The sequence below is a fragment of the Talpa occidentalis genome, unplaced genomic scaffold (assembly GCF_014898055.3).
Source record: "Talpa occidentalis isolate TD23 unplaced genomic scaffold, MPIMG_talOcc4v2.1 talOcc4.16, whole genome shotgun sequence".
Taxonomy (NCBI): Eukaryota; Metazoa; Chordata; class Mammalia; order Eulipotyphla; family Talpidae; genus Talpa; species Talpa occidentalis.
Genome location: NW_023601653.1, coordinates 49,464,988 through 49,487,394, shown reverse-complemented (window position 1 = coordinate 49,487,394; position 22,407 = coordinate 49,464,988). Strand labels below are relative to the sequence as shown.

General features: G+C 37.0%; 1 protein-coding gene across 6 annotated transcripts in view; it reads left to right on the top strand.

Moving 5' to 3' along the window:
• CCDC91 (coiled-coil domain containing 91) overlaps positions 1-22,407 on the top strand; it is a 274,863-nt gene that overhangs the window by 205,338 nt on the left and 47,118 nt on the right. For 4 of the 6 annotated variants that reach the window (XM_054696326.1, XM_054696328.1, XM_054696329.1 and 1 more), the window contains 2 exons: positions 2,769-2,846; positions 14,260-14,373. In XM_054696326.1, coding sequence (XP_054552301.1) covers positions 2,769-2,846; positions 14,260-14,373 — 192 coding nt within the window. The remainder of the gene's footprint in view (positions 1-2,768; positions 2,847-14,259; positions 14,374-22,407) is intronic. The other 2 variants (XM_037514176.2, XM_054696330.1) reach the window with 1 other exon arrangement.

Here is a 22,407-nt window from a genome sequence, read left to right as displayed (position 1 = left end):
TTTAAATTAAACATTTTATGAAAAGAAGGGTAACCAAAAATCCTTCTTTGGATGTTATGATTCCTTTTAATAAACAGTATCAGATTGTCTGTTGGGTGCCAAACTGAGATGATTCTTACTGTTATTCAGCGAAATCTTTACAAAGAAATCTGGGAGAAACAGGATAATCTATTGACTTGAGCTAAGTATTTATTTCAAACAGGTAGCTAGATAGGCTGTAAGGTGATGAGTGCGGGTGTGCAGGGACCAATGACAGTGTGCGGATCAGAGGAAGCCTCCTGCTCAGTTGCACGTGCTGGCTGTTAGTCCTCTCCAATCAAAGTGGGACCATCTTACCTGTTGTTGTGACTCCTCAGCACCTATTCCTCTGTTCCACAAAGTGATACTGTGTAATAGTGAGCCCTATGCTTTGGGGAGATTGAACCTAGTTTCTGCTCTTTGTCTAAAGTCTTTACTGACTTAGGCTAATGACTTGCCTCTCCTCCCATGTTAGTTAGCAGGTTCCAAAAATTCATACATATCCAGAATCAAGCCCGTAAAGACTTTATTTGGGGACTTGGCACCTCAGGTATACAAACTCCTCATGCATAGAAAGAAATGAGAAGGTGCTGGGACATCTGGGTAACATGGAGCAATGCCCAGGCAGAGAAGACCTGAGAGGGAGAAATGTATGCCCTGGGCCCCTCGCTTTTTCAAGTTGTTTGTTCAGAACTTTTTGTTACCTGTGATCAAAAGAATTTTCACTGCCAAATAAATGTGCCCCGAAGTAAGTGGGAGTCCTTGCTTGTGACCCCTGTAACTGTGATCAAGGTCTTAATATGTGTGAGGCTCCCATTCCAGATCTATAAAGTGGGATTAATAACACCTGCATTACAGAGTTGCGAGGCTCCTGGAAACATATTTTTGAAAAATGAAAACTGAGCTAAATTTGCAATGCAGTTTTAAAGATTGTAAAATACCACATGAATACTAGGTGGGGTGCAGTCAAGCCAGTGACGGAACAGGAAATCTTGGCCTGTGCTCTGCAAGGAACAGAGAGAAAGGAAGGTGAGCCCCTGTCTTCACCTATCTGAACGGCTTCCACGAAAGGATATTGTCTCTTATTTGGCTGAAGGGAAACAGATTAGAAATATATTTTAAAACATTAGCTTTATACATTGTAAAGCTATCAAGTCACTATTAACTTTCCAGGACTGCGGAGAATGGACGGGGGTGGGAGAGGAAAGGATTTGTGTATTGAGAAAAGTATTTCTACTGCTCTCTGCTCTCAGGGTCCCTATTGTGATTTTGTGTCACGGAGCTACAAGACAATTTCCTATTCCACATATGCCTGCTCAGCTACTGACGTTGCAAAAATCTACCTTTCTTATAATTGTTGAGAGTTCACAATAAGTACTGTTAAAATCTCCTGCCGGACATTTAAACTATCAACACTGCCAGTTTAATACCTGTAACATTAGTTAAATGATTTCCTGAAACCCTAGGGTGTATCAGCCTCTCAAATGATTCTGAGGACTTAAAGGAAATACATGTAACTATCCTGTAACTCTACACTCTGAATATCACTGTTTTTTTAAATACTTTTTTTATATATTTTTTTTTATTTTTTTTTATTTTTATATTCCCCATACAATTGCGACCCCCTTATTTTGACCCCAATCCCTCCCCTCTTTGCCCTTCCTCCCCCCATAGAGTGTCTCTGGTTCATAGTTGTTTGTTGATTTTGATTTTCACTTTCTTATAGTTATTCATTTTCCTGGTCCCTTATTCCTGCTATGAGTGAGACCATCCGGTATTTTTCTTTTTCTTTCTGGCTTATTTTGCTGAGCATGATCCCTTCCAGCGCCATCCATGTTGCTGCAAATTGCATGTGTTTATCTTTTTTGAATGCTGAGTAATATTCCATGGTGTATATGTACCACATCTTCTTAAATACTTTTTTTATATTACATTTTGCTTGATTCTGCTGTCTTTCACACAGATCTCTGTCAGGTCATAGACTCTTTAGTTGTAAGTACCACTAATGAGCTTTAAACCAGCACACACTCATGGAACTAACTTGGTGGAGTGGTTGCTAAGAGGCTGTTGCTGTTGTTAGCCCTTATTATTTCCATCACCTTAATCACCTGTATAGTTTTTTGTTTTGTTTTGTTTTGTTTGGTGGGACCCTCACCGATGGCTGGGGAACGAACCGGTGCTGCAGGCAGCCTTGCAGCCCAGTGCTCAACTGCTGTGCCACCAGGGGAGGCCCTCACCTGTATAGTTTTAACTCCTAGCATCATGTCTTTCACAGTGACATCAGTGAGTAATGTTGACTGTGATTACCAGAGTCTGGAGTTCCCACACTGAATCAAGGTGTGAGGGTATCTTGGGGTGTGGCAGTAGCCCCATAAAGGTGCTGTGGGTATTTTAAGTATTAGAAGACTACACAGATACTCGAGGTCTCCTGGGAGCCCGGGAAACTGCTAGCTGATCAATACTAAATTGTCTTACATTCCTGCAGGGAAGCTGTTGGAGGTTGCTCTGATTTAAAAAAAAATAAAAGTGCCATGGAAATACCAATGTGGAACAGGAAATGAGAGTGTTGTTTAATCTTATGCCTGGATTTGAGAAGTTACATGCCTTGTGTGTACAAAATTTCATCAGTACATAACTAGTGAAGGATGCAGTAAAAGATCTTCCATTTCCGTGTATCTTTTTCATATGGCTGCTAAGTTATGACCAAATTAATCAACAAATGGAACAAGCAGGTATTTTTTTTGGCCTAGGAGATGCTGCAAAAAAAAATTATTGAGACAGCAAGAGAGTCATTAACTGAGAAAGCTGGGGTGTACCCACCAGATCAGGTGAGAAACTAAGAATCTGGGATCACAAGAAACTAAGTTCCAGTCCCTATGCTTAAATGGTTTTTCTTTGAATTGGGGAAACAAATTCATTCATTCATTGAAGCTTAATTCCAATATGTGTACAGAATACTATAAAGTTTTAGTCATAAAAAAATATATGAACTGTAGTAAATGTGATCCTTGATTTCAAAGGGATCTCTGTTGGTAAGACAAACCAGTAAAGCATTTACTACAATGCTGAGCTGCGGAGGGCAGTGAGGATAAAATCCAGGTGCTATGTGAGCACACAGGAGGGGCAAGGGTTCTCCCGCACTGCGAGGAAGATCCAGAGCAAGTCAGGGAATGCTCCCAGAGATAGAGACACTTAAATTGAGTCGTGCAGGTAGAAGAGTAGGCTTGGTTATCAGAGAAGGACATGGGTGGGAAGTCATGCCAAATAGAGAGCATGGCACAACCAAGCAACTGCAAACTGCAAACCAACTGTGTGTGACAAATTTCTACAGAGATTACGAAACATGAATCCTGTGTCTTCAAAGATTTTATGATGACCTAGAGGGGGAATATGTCACATCCACAAATTGCTGAGTGCAGAGTGATATATGACGGAGCACAGATAGTTGAGACATTTGAAAACAGGGAAGAGAATATGTATATTGAATGGTGGGTAGATGGAAATTGAAAATATTTCTTGGGAAAGGAATATAAAATAAATGGTAATGATATACTTAAGCAAATTATGAGAATGCTGAAGTTAAATAGGTGAATTCACATTTAATATTATCAGGAGAGAATGTCAGACTGCTGGCACAGGGTGACATGGGCTAAGGATCCCTCATAGAAGATCAAATTGGCAGCCTTCACTGTGAGACACAGAAGAAAGCCACATACTCTCAGAAGTTGCCAGAATATGTGACATGAAATGAGAAGGCAGTTTAGCCCCAATGACAACAGTTGGAATGGTGAAGAACAGACATTTTGGAGAGAAGAGACTAAACCTCGGTACTGGAAGGAAATAGGATATGACTTCAAACATGTCTTAAAACCTTAACATTTTTGTAACTGATAAAATTACATTCTAAAAAGCATAATTTGTTAACATGTATCTGGAACAACCAACCAAAAAAGTACCATTTTCATGTAACCATTTTTAGTGTTCTGAGTAACATGAGTAAGCAAAAGAAATTTTACCAAATTGGCAAGTTTTGTGTGCTTAATCACTTTTTGCTAATAATTTTCAGTCAACACATTCTATCCACATTTTTGCAAAGCAGAATATTTTTGTTTTTTCTCTATTTGCACCTTACTCATCTAACTAATCCAGGTGTGGGTGAGGACCAGCAGGTAGACAGACAAACATCTGTTCCGCAAGTTTCAGTATCAGTTGTTCTACCGCATGACTGCAAATTTTTACTAAATCCTTTGTGCAATTATTCCTATATGCAAAACAGTTTCCAGTGAAAGGAAACCAAAATACCACAATGATAAAAGGCACAAACATAACAGAATCTACCTAATTTGAAGATTAATATTTTGTAGTGAGTAAGGATTAAGATGAGATATGAAAAAAATGACCAGACACATTTTTTACAGAACCAAAGAATTTTAGAAATCGAATAGATAATTCAAAACTTAATAAATGGCACGTTTGCTCTGCTGACATAGTACAGCGAGTAAGGGAGTCATCTTTTCACCAAAAACAACCATGTGACAGCGAACGCCTAGGAAAGAGCTCTTTTGGAGGTACTGCAGGGCAACTAATGCAGATGGGATTGAGAAAACGGAAACATTCAGGTGATTTTTAAACTTTTAAAAACATTTTCTATAGGGCCTCCCTGGTGGCGCAGCTGTTGAGCGCTGGGCTGTGAAGCTGCCCGCAGCCTCTGCAGCGCCGGTTCAACCCCCGGCCGCCGGCAAGGGTCCCACATGGCACGCAGACCTCTCCTGCCGCGTCTGCTTCTCCCCTCAGTCTGCCTGTTCTGCTCCCCACTCTGGCTCTGGTGAATTCTCTCACCCTCCCACACTTCAGACTGTACCCAGTACTTGTATAAATAAATCTTTAAAAAAAAAAAAAAAAAACATTTTCTATAGGGCAGCATGAGAAGTCAAAGCTCAAGCAGTGAATGTCAGTCTTAAGGGCGAAAAGGCCAAAGGCAGAGTCCTGGCCTGTTCAGGGCAGATGTTCAGAACATTCAGCAACAAAAATCAGTGTTCAGAGTCTCCCCACGATATTGGCCAAGTCCTAAACTGCATATGCAGAAGGAACACTCACCAAATCCAAAACCAAAAATGAACAGCTGAGCAGACATTTTGGGGAAGTAGAGGTTAGAGGTTAGTTCCTGCCAAGGTGAAGGGCTGTAATAAATTAAGGCTTTCACAGAGAACCCTGAAGTGCTTACTGCTTTAATAAACACCACAACTAGCAGCAAGGGCAAAGCAACATGTTCAAATGGTCAGCAGTCTGTGTTCATCACCGCAGGAAGTGTGAATTAAAATCACAGCGAGCTGCAAGTATGCCCACCCTGAAAATGTTGTGACTGACTGCCGAGTGTGGCTGTGCCGAAGCAACCCTGCTTCTCATGTGTATCTGTTGTGGGTGTTAATGTAAGTGATGAATTGATTTGACTTTTTTAGATTTTATTATATTTTTTTTTCCATTTGCTTTTTACTTACATATTATTTTAATTGAGTTAACATTGATTTACAAGACTGTATATAATTTAAAGATACTCTCTTCGGGTATTTGTTACCACAGCCACCATCGGGGAGGAGTTCTTCGTAGGAGAGAATTTGTGACTCACTCACTAGAAGGCGGTGAAAGTATCTCCGAAGCAGCCTAACACATCATAAATACACTGATACACCATTTCCATGTTGCATGTGTGCATTCAACAGAAATTAGTGCTTCTATTCACTAAAAGATGTATAGAAGAATGACTAAAAGATACTTATTTCATAATAATGCCAAATGGAAACACTCCAAATATCTGTCAGCAGTGGAATGAATGGATAAGTCATGGTATATTCACACAATGAAACATTATACCAAAGTACAAAAAGACAAACTAACAATATATGCTACAATATGGATGCATCTTGAAGATGATGTTGAACAAAAAATTAGCCACAAAAGCATAAATACTGTGTAATTCCACCTTTATGATCTTTAAGAGCAGACAGAACTAATCTACAGTGATAGAAATCATAATAGAGGTTATCACCTGAGAGAATAGGAGCTTTTAGCTGCACGTTGAGCTGTTCAGTTAAAGTGCATTTTAGGCACAAAGGAAAATATAATGTCATTGTTAAAATATTTGCTATAAAAATGAAAAAAAAAGGTTATCTTTGAAATTCATTCAATCCTATAATCATTTATTGCCCTAATACTGGAAAGATGAGCAAAGACACAGAGTGTCATTTGTATAAAATAAAATTCCAAACAACTTCTCATTTTGCTATTAGAAAAAATTATTGTGGAGGAATTCTTTGATGCTGGGGGTAGGTATAATTTCAAAATATTTTAAATATTAATATTAAAATTTCAGGAAATCTCTTGAGTTTGTTTTTTCACTATTTTTCTCCTCTGGAACTCAGGTTCCCTGAATGGTATTAATCATAATCCTGGGGATTATGACCGGGATTAATCTATCCATGGGAGATGTGCCCTGGTCCCCCGGGGAAGTCTTATAGTAACTGAAGAGGTGAACCTATACCTGAGTCATATAACACTGAGATGCATCATTTTTGCTATGAATAAGTCTCCCCAGATATGAAAAGCTAAAATAACCTTCATTTACTCAGAGCTAAGAGAATATTTTGCATGAACAAGAAGATTCTTTTTTTTAAGTCAAACAAAAATATTTGAAAAAATTTATTTTTAAGATTTATTTATTTATACAAGCACTGGGTACAGTCAGAAGCACATGAGGGTGAGAGGATTCACCAGAGCCAGAGCGGGGAGCAGAACAGGCAAACTGACCAAATACACTGCTGAGGGGAGCAGCGGGCACGTGGCAGAAGAGGTCTGCGCGCTATGTGGAACCCTCACAGGCCACTGGGGATCGAACCGGTGCTGCAGAGGCTGCGGGCAGCTTCGCAGCCTAGTGCTCAACTGGTGCGCCACCAGGGAGGCCCAAATTTTTTTTTTTTTTTAAAGACTACCCTTCCAAAGTGTCAGTGTGTCATAATAAGGAGTGATAAACATTACAGATTGGGGGAGACTAATGAGAGTGATGTGTAAATACAGTTTTAGCCTGGATTAGGACTGGGACAGAAGAAAAAGACATTAGTAGAAAAACTGGTGAAATACTAATGAAATCTTAATATTTTTTAATGATGTTAATTTGTTAACTAACAGATGTGCCATATTCTAGAAGATGTTAACATTATGGGAGGCCATACTAAGGCTAATAGGAGTATTTGTGCAAGAATCCTGTGAATCTAAATTTTTTTCAAAACACAGATTTATTTTTCTAACACGTATAGTTTAGAAAGAGTAGATAGAATTTACCTACTCCCTGCTAAAACCCCTTGCAAATGAAACTCTAGTGAAACAGAACTCTACTCTAAAGGGGAGACAACCATAAAGACCAGTATACCCTGCAGAAGCTGTAGAAGGCTTGCTAGTGATGGCACAAGACACCTTAGAAGTGGGAATGAGGACCCTAGGCAGTTAGCTCCCTACTCATCTTTTCCAATTCTGGCAGGAAATTGGGATTTTTTTTTTTTTTCTGGAAAAGAAAACAGTATCTCTGGACCAGAACTCACCATGCACACTGGAAGGGGTGAGGTGCTATAGGAAATGTGGTTGGGAGGAGGCCAGGGTGAAAAGGTTTATGCTGTTTATTGAGAACCTTCGCCATTTTCCCCACCCCAGCTCTCTGAATGCTGACAGCCAAATAGGAAACTGAAAGATTCCTTGGGAGGAATCTAGGCAACCCACGATAAAAGGTCAAGTATAATGGTATCAGAAATTGCCTTGAGGAAAAGACCCAGCCAGGTTACTCTGCTGTTAAGATCACGGTCCTTAAGCCACAACTGCAAGCTCAGATATGTTACTCAGCATTTCCGTGCTCTACTCTGTACACAGGCAAGTATGGACCCATCACCTCTCCTGACAGCAGAGAATAAAACAGTCTCCCCAGATATAAAAAACTAAAATATCCTTCATTTATTCAGAGTTAAGAGAACATTTTGCATGAACAGGAAGAGGATGCTATTTTTTAAGTCAAAAAGATTAGAAATTTAAAATATAGTAAAAATTACCCCCAAAAAAGCAGGTGTCAGAAGATGAAGTTGTAGAAGTCTTCCAGAGAAAAGGGTATAAAAATACAAGGAACTAAAAAGTAGGAATGAAAAGACCAGAGAAGCAGATAGTAGCTCCTGAGGTTCATTAGCTATGTCATAGGATTTTGAGAAATAAACAGTAAATAGAAGGTAGGGTTTAATTCATTATTGTTATAATGAAAGTGAACCTCTCAGAATTGAAGAACATAAGTTACTTGATTGTAGGGCATGGATTTCTGGATAGGCCTATAGTTAGGATTGTCATGGAATCACTGAACACAAGGATAAAGAAAATGTATAAACTTACCACAGAGGGAAAGAAAATAAGCAAATGACTAAGAATCAGAATAAAATCAGACTTCTAATCTAGAAATCCATTCCTAGCCAAACTGAATTAAATATGAAGTAGAATAAGGGCAGTTTTCAGATAAAAGGGGATATTAGAAATTTTATTTCCTCTGTAAATTTTCTCAGGGATCTGGAGGAGGAGGTTGCTGTCGCAAAACAAAGGTGTAAATCAGGAAAAAAGAATCCACCAATATCTAAAAAGCTAGAGAAAGGATTCAAGGGAGATGTAACGAATCCCCATAAACACAACTGAGGGAAAGCCCACAATAGACAGTTAAGTAACAGGTTAAGGGAGTGACCCATCTGGCTTGGATACACCTCCAAGGAGATACACAACAGAATGTCTGATACTTTTGAACATACCGAGATGAAATTTCAACAACTGAAAAAGAGTTTGAGAATTTTTATTATGTCATATCATTTATGAGTCCATGTCTTAAAAGGTCATCATTTTTCCTTTCTAAACTCCATATGAAAACTCCTGAGTGAAGCTGCAGGAGAATGGAAGACCATGGTCAGGAGAAATGTGCTGTCCTCCCTGAGACCATTCTAGTCAGAATGGTCTGACTAGACCAGCAGCTGCTCGCAGATGCATGGGAGAACCCTGCCAACTTGCAGACCCATGACCTAAATCGGGTTGGCAAGACAATCATATTGATAGATGCTTAGAAAGCATTTGATAAAGTCCACTTCCATTTATGGTGAATGCCATCAAAAAACTTGGGATAAAGGATTTTATGCTCAGTGAAATAAGCCAGAAGGAAAAAGAAAAATATCAGATGGTTTCACTTGTAAGAGGAATATAGAAGAACCAAATAAGGGATCAGGAAAAAAAACTAATAATAAAAAGAAAAACAAAATTAGTAGGAAGCTATCAATCAGACACATTCTGCAAGGGAGGAGAAATAGAAGAATCAAAACAGGGGACAAAGAGCACAAGGGACTATGGTGATGGTCCACTGATGAATTAGTGGTGGGAATATTATGGGGATTACACCTGAAAGGAGAAACCATATGTTGTACAAAATTGAACAATGATGTAATACACACACACACACACACACACATACACACACATATATATAAAATACTTGGGATAAAAGAGACATATCTTAACATAATAGAAGCCATATATGACAAGTGCACAGCTAACATCATTCATTTTTTTTTAAAGATTTATTTATACAAGAACTGAGATACAGGCCAGATGTGCAGGAGGGTGAGAGGATTCACCAGAGACAAAGTGGGGAGCAGAATAGGCAGAATGACTGAAATACACTGCTGAGGAGAGCAGCAGGTGAGACAGGAGAGGTCTGCTGTGCCATGTGGGTTGCTCCGCAGCTGGCGGGGATCAACCAGCACTGCAGAGGTTGCTGACAGCTTCACAGCGCTGCGCTCAATAGCCTGTGCCACCAGGGAGGCCCACTAACATATTTTTTTTTAAGATTTATTTATTTATTTATACAAGAACCGGGGTACAGGCCAGATGCATGGGAGGGTGAGGGGATTCACCAGAGACAGAGCAGGGAACAGAACAGGCAGATTGACGAAATACACTGCTGAGGGGAGCAGTGGGCGTGACAGGAGAGGTTTGCCGCGCCATGTAGGACCCTCACCGGCCAGCAGGGATCGAACTGTGCTGCAGAGGCTGTGGACAGCTCCACAGCGGGGCACTCAACCACTTGTGCTACCAGGGGAGACCCTAACATCATTCTTTTTTTTTTTTTAAGATTTATTTATACAAGCACTAGGTACAGTCAGAAGCGCGGGAGGGTGAGAGAATTCACCAGAGCCAGAGCGGGGAACAGAACAGGCAGACTGACAAAGTACATTGCTGAGTGGAGCAGAGGGTGTGGCAGGAGAGGTCTGCATACCACCTAACATCATTCTTAATGGTGAAAAACTGAAAGCCTTCCCATTAAGATGTGAAACAAGACAAGGCTATCTACTCTCACCACTGCTTTTCAATATATTACTAGAAGTCCTACTTTGGGCAATTAAGAGAAAAACATAAAAGGAATCCAGGTAGGGAAAGAAGAAGTGAAACTATCATTATATATAGATGATATGATAATATGTAGAGAGAATCCTAAAAAATCCACAGAGAAACTAATTAAAATAGTAAACCAGCAGCTGCTCAATAAAGTAGCAGATTACAAAATCAATACACAAAAATCAATAGCCTTTCTATATGCACTCTCTAGAGGAAAAAATTAAGAAAACCATCCCATTTACAATTGTACCCCCAAACACTAAACACCTGGGAATAAACCTAACAAAGGACATGAAAAATCTCTATAAGAAAAACTACAACATACTATTAAAAGAAATAGAAAATACAGATATTCCCTGTTAATGGATCAGAAGAATTAACATAAAAATGGCCATCCTACCAAAAGCAGTTTACAGATTCAATGCTATTCCAGTAAAAATCTCAATGACATTCTTCAAAGAAATAGAACAAATATTGATGAAAATCATATGAAACCACAAAAAAAAAATAGCAAAAGAAGAATGGAGGCATTACAGTGCCAGACTTCAAACAATACTATAAAGCCATTATAATAAAAACGCATGGTATTGGAACAAAAACAGACACACAGACCAATGGAATCACATTGAAAGCTCAGAAATAAAACCACATATATATGGTAGACTAATCTGTGACAAAGGAGCAAAGAATATACACTGGAACATGGAAAGCCTCTTCACTAAATGGTGTTGGGAAAACTGGACTGTAATATGCAAGAAAATGAAACTAGACTATTATCTCACACGATATACAAAAATCAACCCAAAATGGATAAAAGACTTGAATGTAAGCTCTGACACCACAAAATATATAGAAGAAAACACTCCATGACATAAACCTCAGATACATCTTTAAGGATTCTTCTCCAGAAGCAAGGAAAACAAAGAAGATAAACAGCTGGGATTATATCAAACTAAAAAACTTCTGTACAGCAAAAGAGGAAAATAATCAAAATAAGGGGCATCCTACTGGATGGGAGAAAATATTTACACACCATATGACAGATAAGGGACTGATACCAAAGTTCTACAAATAACTTAGACAACTCAACAAAAACAGCCAACTCAATCAAAAAAAGGGGCAAAAGAACTAAAAAGACACTTCTCTAAAGAAGAAGGGTAAATGGCCAGTGGCATATGATGAAATGGTCAACTTTACTAGTTATCAAGGAAATGCAAATCAAAACCACAATGAGATACCGCCTCACTCCATGAGAATGCCCATATTAAAAAAACAGAAACAACAAATGGTGGCAAGAACATGGAGATAAAGGAACCTTCTTACAACTGCTGGCCCAGCCACTATGGAAAGCTGTGTGGAGGTTCTTCAGAACACTAAAAATGGATCTACCATATGATCAAGCAATTCCACTCCTAGGAATCTACCCAAAGGATAAAAAAACACTAATTCAAAAGGAAATGTGCACCCCTATGTTTATTGCAGCACTATTTACAGTAGCCGAGATGGAAACAACCTAAATGCCCCAAAATAGATGAGTGGATCAAAATTTTAATAAAAATTAGAAAACTGACACAAATGCATTTTCTGAGGTGCATTTCCATAGTCATATGCTACTCTGTCTACAGTAGGTAATTCAATAATGTGCATAGACCAGGCAGAGGAACAAAAAAAAAAAATAAGGCATACAGTTGCTCCAGAAAAATTTGGATATGCTGGTATATAACCCACAGACCAGAACTGAGTTGCTTGCTGAGATTTATTCCCTGTAAATTAACTGTAGTTAAAATCCTTAATTTAATTATAGGAACTAACCATAAACCATTATTAATTCATGATTCTGTGATTACTGTATGGGATATTTAATGGATATTAAAGCATAATAGTACTTTTAATAAGAGAAAATTTTAAAATTTCACACTTGTTCTTAGCCAAAAGGCCGAGAAGCGATGAAAATTTTAAAATTTCAAAGAAAATGTCCTGCAAGCTTTCAGCCCCATAGTCCACCATCATAATCTACTTAATTGTAATAATACAGTGATTTCAGTTGTTGTTTAAAAATACATACATATATATATATATATATCTTCCACATCTAAAAATCTAGTGATAAATCATTTAGTTATGATTTCTTACATGTATTCTTAGAGGATAAAAATGCTTAGGACATGATGAAAAATGTTACTGATATTTTAACAAACAAGCAAAACATAAAATAGATGCTTTTTTCTCTAAACTGTTTATCTCAGTGAGTGGTGTGGCCATTATTAAGCATTCTGGAAAATACCCTTTCAAGTTTTCCTATTTGAATACACTCATTGGTGCCAGATCTTCATTGCTTGTGAGGTATATGTTCTATTTTAATTCTTCTGACTCATAGGACAATGCCGTTCTTTCATGCAAGTCAACAAAACATCAGGCAGATTTCACAGCACTTGCCTACAAGCACATAAAAGCCATTAATGGTCTCCAGTTAGTTCAAAATTTGGTCAGGTTTGAAAGGGAAGACTTAAAGTTTACTTTTATATCACAGTCAAAAGGATTTGTTTATTGACAAGGAGTTCAGGATGATTTCACAACCCTCACTGTCACCCAACCAAGGAGGAGAAAACTAAAGGAAAGTTTTTGTTTGTAAATGGTTCTTTGTCAGCTCAAAAGAGAGGGAAGCAGGATCCTAAAAGGTAGGGACTGAGCAGGTAAAATAAACACTCAACCTTCCCCAAAATGTTAACCAAAGAACATAGTAGTAAATTCTACATGTGTTTTTTTGTGTGTATTGTTTTACTCTCATACTTTTCTGTACTTATTTAAAAAATAAACTAGATATATTCAGAATAGAAAACTAATTTCGTATTTTCTGGTTTGCATAAACACATCTAAAATTAATGGGGAAAAGCTAAATGAAAACATACTACAGAGACTCCTCAAGAATAAGAAAATGAAGGAAATACTCCTCTAAGAAATGTGAAGATACTTGCTTACTAATTGCCTGTCCAAACAAAAGGACCTACATAGACAGATGAAGTTAAAGAAGCATGGCATGCATTCCAGCCTGAGATAGGCTGCGTTAGAAGAAAATAGTACTACTTTTTGAGAAGTTTTACATTCTTCAGAATTCTAACCTCCTTTCTCTTTATCTTAAATTCTGAAATCTCTTGGATACCTAAGTTACTGTTTCAGAAGACGGAGAGGACATTTCTCTCCCTACATTTTTCATTTCAAATATTAGCACACAGGGCGGAATTTTCACTTTACTTAGTCTTGGTGTCCAGCTCTCAACATCTTAACCTGGCAGAAGGACCAAACTAGCTGTAAATCTTACCACTCAGACCACACTTGATTATTGTATGATGGGAAAATTAAATGTGAATAAAACAGCTAGAGTGTTAGGGTGTTCTTGGAAGAATAAACACAAGTTGGAAGTTGCATGTGGCTAGTCATAGTACAGGAAGGCAATCAGTCAAGTAAACATCACTTGCTAAGGAAGCCATTGCCGTCTTCCAGGCGCTCCCTGCAGTGAATGGCTTATTCCATCTGTTTTCCCTTTCACTCAGTCTAGAAAAGAATTCTCAAATCTCTGACAGATCCCCAAAGATTTTGTAAGCCCGTATTCCATACATTGTGCAAAAATGAAAAATGATGTAAAAAAATATATAAAATTAAAAAATAATAAATAAAGGTACACTTTGGACAGATGGCCCAGGCCACTGAAGAGGATTTTTAGTTTCTAGAAGATGGACAGAAATATGTTATAATGCATTCTCCTTCACTTTTCTCCTCCTTCCACGACAGGAAACTGTTAAGGCAGCAATAATAGAAGAACAGAAGCGAAGTGAAAAGGCTGTGGAAGAGGCAGTGAAAAGAACAAGAGACGAATTGATAGAGTATGTAAAAGAACAGAAAAGGGTGAGTGTCCCCAGGAGGGCTTTCATTTGTGCTCTCAGACAGTCACATGGCATTTTCAAATATTTAAATGTCCCATGTCATCTAATTTAGGAATCTCCACCTAAGATTTCTCTGCTATCTTACATATTGTAATAGATATGTCTATAAACATAAATCCCATGCCAACAAAAAAGCACATGAATAATTTCTTACCAGATTCTTAGCATTTTCCACTTTACACTCATGAAAAAAGTAGACAGTTCTAGAATTTTTTTTTTGGCATTTATTAATTTTTTTGTATGTGCCCTTTAGATTTGGTGTTACCACTGTGATTCTCATGGAATTCATTTCAGAAATTTATTCCAGAATATTCTTGTCAGAGTTTGGGTTGCATATTTTTGAGACTTTACAGAATAAATGTCATCTCAGTACAATGTGGTTTTATTAATTGTGAACAATGACTGGATTAATGAGTCAAACTTGATTTATAGTGTTTTCAGCAAAACATGTTTTCTTAAGTACAATCCCAAAAAAGAAACATTTGAGATGTTTAATGTAATCTCTAGAATAGATTGTGTTATATAATAAATTATAGAGCAAATTTTTTCAGTGTTTTATATTTAATGTAGCATCTCAGAATCATAATATTTTCATATTATATAAAAATATTGTATGTACTAGTATTATATAAATTTGATAAGATATAAACAGTAAATGTTTTGCCATATATGTTATGATGGAGCATATAATAAAAATATAAGCATAATGGGGCCTCCCTGGTGGCACAAGGGGTTAAGATGCAGCACTATGAAGCTATCCACAGCTACTGCAGCATGAGTTCGATCCCTAGCCAGGTTGCTGACCCACATGGCACAGCAGACCTCTCCTGTCTCACCTGCTACTCCCCTCAGCAGTGATTTCAGTAGATCTGCCTGTTCTGCTCCCCACTCTGTCTCTGGTGAATCCTCTCACCCCCCACATCTTTGGCTTACACCCCAGCTCTTGTATGCATAAATAAATCTTTAAAATATATATGTATAAGCATAAGGCTAGATATGGAGCAAAAGCTCATCACACCACTTTAGTCTTATACTTTTTTTTTTAAGATTTATTTTATTTATTTATACAAGCATTGGGTATAGTCAGAAGTGCGGGAGGGTGAGAGAATTCACCAGAGCCAGAGCAGGGAACAGAACAGGCAGACTGACAAAATACACTGCTGAGGGGAGCAGCGGGCTAGACAGAAGAGGTCTGTCGCTTCATGGGGGACCCTCGCCGGCAGCCTGGGGTTGAACCTGCATTGCAGAGGCTGCAGGCAGCTTCGCAGCCCAGCGCTCAACTGCTGTGCCACCAGGGGAGGCCCTAGTCTTACACTCTTAAAAGTTGAAATCAAGTTTGTTATGATAAAAAGAAAATGCTCTTTACTCAATAGTTATCACTAGGTTTTGACAAAGGAAAATTTTACCAGCAGAGTAAAATATTGCTAAGTAGGCTTTTCTGATGAATTAACTACTCACAGAAGCATTCTGAGTGAGCTTTAATTTTTTGTACATCTTATCTCAACCTGCTTTTATATTTATTTACTTATTTTTAATTATTTTACATATTTTTTACATCATGTTTCATTTTTTACAATGTACGCATTTTCATCTTGGTTATAGTCCCTGTAAAATTCCCACCACCCATTCACCATGAACTATCACTAGGGTCCCTTGTGCTCTTCCCAACCTTGTTTTGATCCTACTCCCTTCTCCTCCCCCTCCCCCATAGTATGTCTCTGAATTGCTACTTTTAAACAGTTTTTCCCAAATTCCTGATAGGTACCTCATCTTCTAAAGAGAAAATTCAGAGCCCAAAATAGTTGACTTTTCAGGAAGTGATATAGTCTCAGAAAACTCCCATTTCCCTATGTAGACCCAAAAAGCTTATTTTTAAACATACTGGTTTGAAAGTAGTCATGGCAAGGGTATCACAAGGCTTTCACTTATATTCAGGAATTGCAGTAGATAAAACCACAGACTTGAAGTAAATTTACCACGTTTCCTGGGTTTGCCTTTTGTATCTAGTTTTCTTAACAATAGATGGGCAATCCTTATTTGAGCTCAAATCTAGACAAGAGGTTATATAATAAAGAAAACCCATTCAGTGTATTATCTTTGATCAAAATGGAAGATTTTTCTTTAAAAAACATGAAATCATATTGCTTTTCCATAATGAAGAGTCACATAGCCACTATAAGAAATGTGTAAAGTGGATTGACTGGCAAGCTGGATTGACACATGGGCCATCATTTTCAACCTCCTATCTAGAATTTATAATGACTGAGATGATTATAGAGATGTTAGGAAGGAAGGAAATTTAATACCTAGCTTATTAGAGCTGTGGTGAGGTCACACATGCACTAACTCAGAACCCTTAGATGAGGACTCAAACATCTGCTGTGATCACTGTCACTTTCACTGTATTATTAGAAAACCCCTCAATTCCTAGTAGCATTATTTTTGCTAATTGAAACTGTGCTGTTCAGACTAATATTTGGCCTTCTATTTCTTTTGAAGTTCACAGTGTGATATGAAAGGTTACACACTTGTTACTAGATGCACAGAAAATTACAACTGATTTGATCCTTATACTAATTGGAATCTCACTGCTTCCCCATTGGGATTTGGGAATTTTTTAAACAACACATATTAACAGATACTTTTAATATTTGATTCTCTTTCCCCAAACAGAAAAAACCATTAAGATGTCAAATGGTTGAAATATCTGAAATAAAAGTATCAACGAATAGATTTTTTAATATAACTTTAAAAATTAAGATTCACAATAATCTCTTCTGAATTTCAGTGTTTCATATTAGTTTTTATGAATATCTTTGAGCTTCAAAATTTTTCACAAAAACTTAAGCTACCTCATAGCTTTTAAGTACAATATTTAGAAAAGAAAACGATTTTTTAAAGAAATTCATAATCTTCTTGTTTCCTTCCAAAAGACTAAATTAGGACAGCTCATCTCCTTCCTTTGTGAAATGGGTTTCTATTTGCATCAGACAAGAACACTTTTCCAGAACAAAAATTTTCCTTTCTCCTCTCCAGCTTTTTTAACTAGAGAGTCAACTTGAGATTTTCAACATCAGACACCTCAACAGCCCAACAGACCTTGGTTCCAAATGGGCTTATATTCCAGTCTGTGAGGAAACCTTCCCTCTTGAAGTTTTAAAAAATCTTTGTAAGAAGTGTAATGTGTTAGTTCCTGTCTTCATGTCTTTTGTCCTAATCAGTCTTTCCTTTGACATCATCTTACCCTTACTAATCACTAAGGGACTGAAATGAGGACTGTGTTCCCCCTACTTCTTCTCTTTCAGTTTATTTTTAAAAGGGAAACACATAAATGAAAAATAATTTACAATTTATCCTGTAATATAAAATACAATGGAATCATAAGTCACCTCTCTGCATCTACAAGTTTTTTAGTAAGTTATCTAATCCTTTTCAGTGCTAGAAGTATACACATAATTAGAATTAGGATTATACTAGAATTAAAATTAAAATATACTGAGAAAGGGGCCTCCCTGATGGTGTAAGGGGTTAAACACTGCACTATGAAGAAATCTACAGCCTCTGCAGCAAGAGTGAGATCCCCGGCCAGCCAGGGAGCCACCACATGGTGAAGCAGACCTCTCCTGTCTCTCCCGCTGCTCCCCTCAGCAGTGTATTTCAGTCAGTCTGCCTGTTCTGTTCCCCACTCTGTCTCTGGCCTGTACTCCCAACCCCCGCATCTGGCCTGTACCCCAGCTATTGTATGCATAACTAAATCTTTAATATATATATATATATAATATATATATATATATATACTGAGAAAAATTTTACTTTTAAATGTCATTTACCAGTCCTTTTGCATCAAATCAATAGAATGTCACTAAATTTTCTAAATACCCTCTGTTCATCTGATCATAAAAAAGATGTGCTAATAAGTGAATCATAATTCACACTCATTTTGCATCCTAAATTATTTACTAAGTTGGATACATAGTACTCATACCATTAGGCTAAGTCATAATAATATCCAAATATGAAAATACTCAAATAAGACCAGAAAAAAAGTTCAAATTAATAATGGGTCTTCTATGTTTCATAAATGATAATATATCTCTTTAAGTTCAGATAAAATACATTGAATTCACAAATGTCGTGTTTAACTGAAATGCTAATATTTTGCAGCTTCATGTCTCAAAGTTTCCGAATTTGTGATTTTTTAATTTAAAAACCTCCACAATAATGTGTGTAATAGAGACTAATATGTCAAATAAAGTGTACTGTGTACAAGAGAAGTAACAGTAAGTCCTAAAAAGATTTTAAACTATATTTAAGTTTGCTTGAGAACCAGCTAGGTACCTGCAAGTATAGTGATTTTACATTGGGAAGCCATACCATTTTTTTAATAAAAAATTAAAATTTTATTGTCAAATTACCTTGAATGATAATAAATTCTAGACAATGTGTTGCAAGCTATGGACCCAGGGGTCAAATCCAGCTGGCTGTTTGCTTCTGTAAATAAGTTTTATGGAAACATACAACCATATCCAATCTCTGATGGATTGTTATTTGGCTGATTTCATGTGCACCAGCAGAATTGAGTAGCTGGGAGAGACCGGTGGGTCCACATAACCTAAAATGTTTCTATCTGGCCCTTCACAGAAAAGTGTCACCCCCTGTTCTAGGTCATCAAAATCATCTCGTGGGGAAATCTTCTTGCTGTCAGTCCTTCAAAATATTTATTGTTTGTTTATACCTCACTAACTAGACAATTGAAATGTCTCCCAGTGCTATTCCAGAAAAGATTACTCTTTTGATAGTAATTGCCAGATAAGGTATTATAATATATCTGGTCATTAATGCCATAAACTCTATTTTAGATTAATGGAGATTATTAAAAAACAAGAAGAGAAAGACCACATCCCTTTACACTTCCCTAGGGAGGAAGAATTTGTGGTTTATAATGACCTTTGGCCCTTGGATTAGAATGAAGTGTTCCAACCCATCCCACAAGTTAAGCCTGTTACACATGAGCTTGCTATGAGGGAGGAAGTGTGAATAACAGCGAGCAACAACGACTCACAGCCAAGCAGTGATTCCTAAAAAATAAAATCTCATCCAAATGTAATAAAAGATTATTTTTTTTTCCTCTTAAGTACCAGAATTATGGCCTGTGTTTTCTAAATCACCTCCAGGAAAATAATCTTCACTTTAGAGGATCCTTTTAATTTAGATCTTTAAAGAGGAGTAAGGAGCAATTATCTTTATTTCAAAGCTTTTGTGGTTAAGCATTGTCAGCATTTCTTAATTATAAAAGGACACATCTAATCCAGTTTTGCTCCAATATCACTGAATGCTTGCATCTCAAAATATTTATTAAAAGGCACTATTTGACCAAATGAACTCTAGTTTCCCATCAGTTCTACAGTTACTTAAATTAAACACAAATTCAAGACAAGTAATTTAATGCCTTGTGGTGCCTTACTTGTCTCATCTTGATAATGTGAACATTGGACTAGTTGAGCTCTACTGTCTTAGGATTTTAAGATCCTTTAGGACTTTGAGTGACATTTACCTTGAAAATTGATGAATCTTGTGAGGGGCTCTTGGTATAAATCAGTCACATCTCATCAGTTATTTTACACATAAGGTACACATTTGTGTAGAGAGGTGGCACTTTCCTGGTGTCCCCAGCTCCTGCCCCGTTCTGTTCCACTCAGTGAGCTTTGCTCCTGCTCATCCTGGGCGGGCTGCAGAGTGGCCCAAGTAGGAAGCAGCTCAGTGGCAACTGGGCATCTGCCCTTGTCATTTTGATTTGGATGTCATATTAGAATGTTTTATCTCCCCAAGGCATAGTAAAAGGAGTAACACACCCTGCTGTTTGTCATCTGTGCTTTCTTTTTCAGTTGTACGTCATTAAGTGTGCCAAAGTGCATTTACTTTGCTTCCCCCAACCTTATTTTCATTCAAACCACCAAAAATTTACCTTTCAAATTTGTAAAATTTCACCCATTTTAAGTGGCACACAGAATGATATTTGGATATCATTTAAGTGGCACACAGAATGATAATAACACACAGAATGATATTTGGATTTAGAAATAACCAGTACAAGTCATTTTGGCAAATGATTTTTCACTAGGTAATAAATTTGTCATCCTCTCTAAATTTAAGAAATAAAAAATATGTTTCAGAAGGGGCTAGTGAAGACTCTGAGGTGACTAGGTTTTAGTTTTTTTAAGTTTATATAGGTGTGATCTAAACATTCACTATTTGTCTCTTATATTCTTCTTTGAAAACTTCAATTACACGCTACATTTGTGAATTCAATATATTTTATCTGAGCTTAACGAGATACACTATCATTTGTGAAACACAGAAGACGCATTATTTGAAATCAAACTTTTTGCTGTCTTCCATTTCATATTTTAACAGTCCACTTGATCCTCTTTCTTATTTTGCTGAATTCATCTGTATAAGAATAAGCTGGAGAGAACTTACTAACACATAACCAGTCACAGACTATTGATCAGCATCTGTTGATCATTTCTATTTCAACAGAGGGATATTTAAGAAGATACTGTAGACAGAGCTTACTGCTTAGATTAAATCCCATTATTCCTGTTTCAGGGAATACAACACATGTTCCAATTTAAAATGAAAATGAAACTTTGTGCACGTGCACACAAAAACTAGTTTGGTACAGCAACAAATGTACCTTTGAAACTTGTTTTTGGGGTAGCATTTTTGTTTACATCTAAACAAAATTTTTAAAAGTAAAGTAAGTGTAAATACTTCCTTTGGGATCATTTGGTATCTTAAGAGTGTTTATTCTGTTTTTATGTAATAATTGAAAACATTCATCTAAGTAACTGTTCAGTCACTTCTTGAATCATACGGTGCGAGATTTATTTGTTGGTAAATACTCAGATAACTTTTCTCCACTAGTACATTACATGTCCTTAAAATTGAGCTGTGATAAGAACTGATTCAAATGAAAACCAAATCATCAAAGACAAATTATCAGTTTTGATCATTGGCCATGGTCACTAGGACATCACCACCCTAGTCTTCACTTTAACTATACTGTATCAAAAGATGTTGATATTTTCATGGAAATCAGAGTTTCCAGAGTGAACCACTGATGATATGACGAGAAGAGTTTGAAAGATCTGAGCTGGTTCAATTCAAGAAAAGTTACTTACCGTGCGAATTTAGCAATATAGGAACCCAAAAAACATCTAAATATGACCCCTATGCTAAAAGAATACTGAGAAATGTTTAATTTGTTAATGTTTAAGTGTAATCTAACTTACAGAAATGTTCTATATCAGAAAAGAACACAACTATTTATTGAGTGTCAAGTCTTTCTCAGAGATAATGGAGACGGCCTTATTTATACTGTCTCACTGAAACCTCAAAACAAAAAGTACTTATAGATGCTGGAGACTCAGTGACATTAGATAACTACCCGGGTTAGAATGAAGAGTTAGTACACAGACTTAGTTCTGTCTGCTTGCAAACCACATGAGGAGATTCCTTGGTAACTCTTCAGGTTTGGTTGGATGATTTACTTTACACATGATTTTCCATGTTAGGGTTATTGGTGTCTGTACTATCAGTCTTTTAATATACCTTTCATACGAATAGTCTCCAATCTAGTTAAGTTGGGTCAATTAGCTCCATCCAGATTAATAGAAAAATCAGAAGACATGGATCACATGTGCACACACATGTCCCCCCCCCCACACACACACTCCTCAGTTGGGTTCTGAAATTATGTATCAAATGCAATTTATAAATTATTTTAATTAGCCTTTCACCTACTATGCACCTTAGAATACCCTAACAGACTATTCATTTAGAGGATTCAAATAGTATTTCATTCTTGCAGAGTTTGAAGGTTTGGTGTTTTCCTAGTTGTCCTGACCATATTACATGGTGGCAAAAGAGTGACAAAATCTTAAAATAAGGTTTCTACAAAAACTGAAACATAAGTTGAGGCTATTAAGTTAAA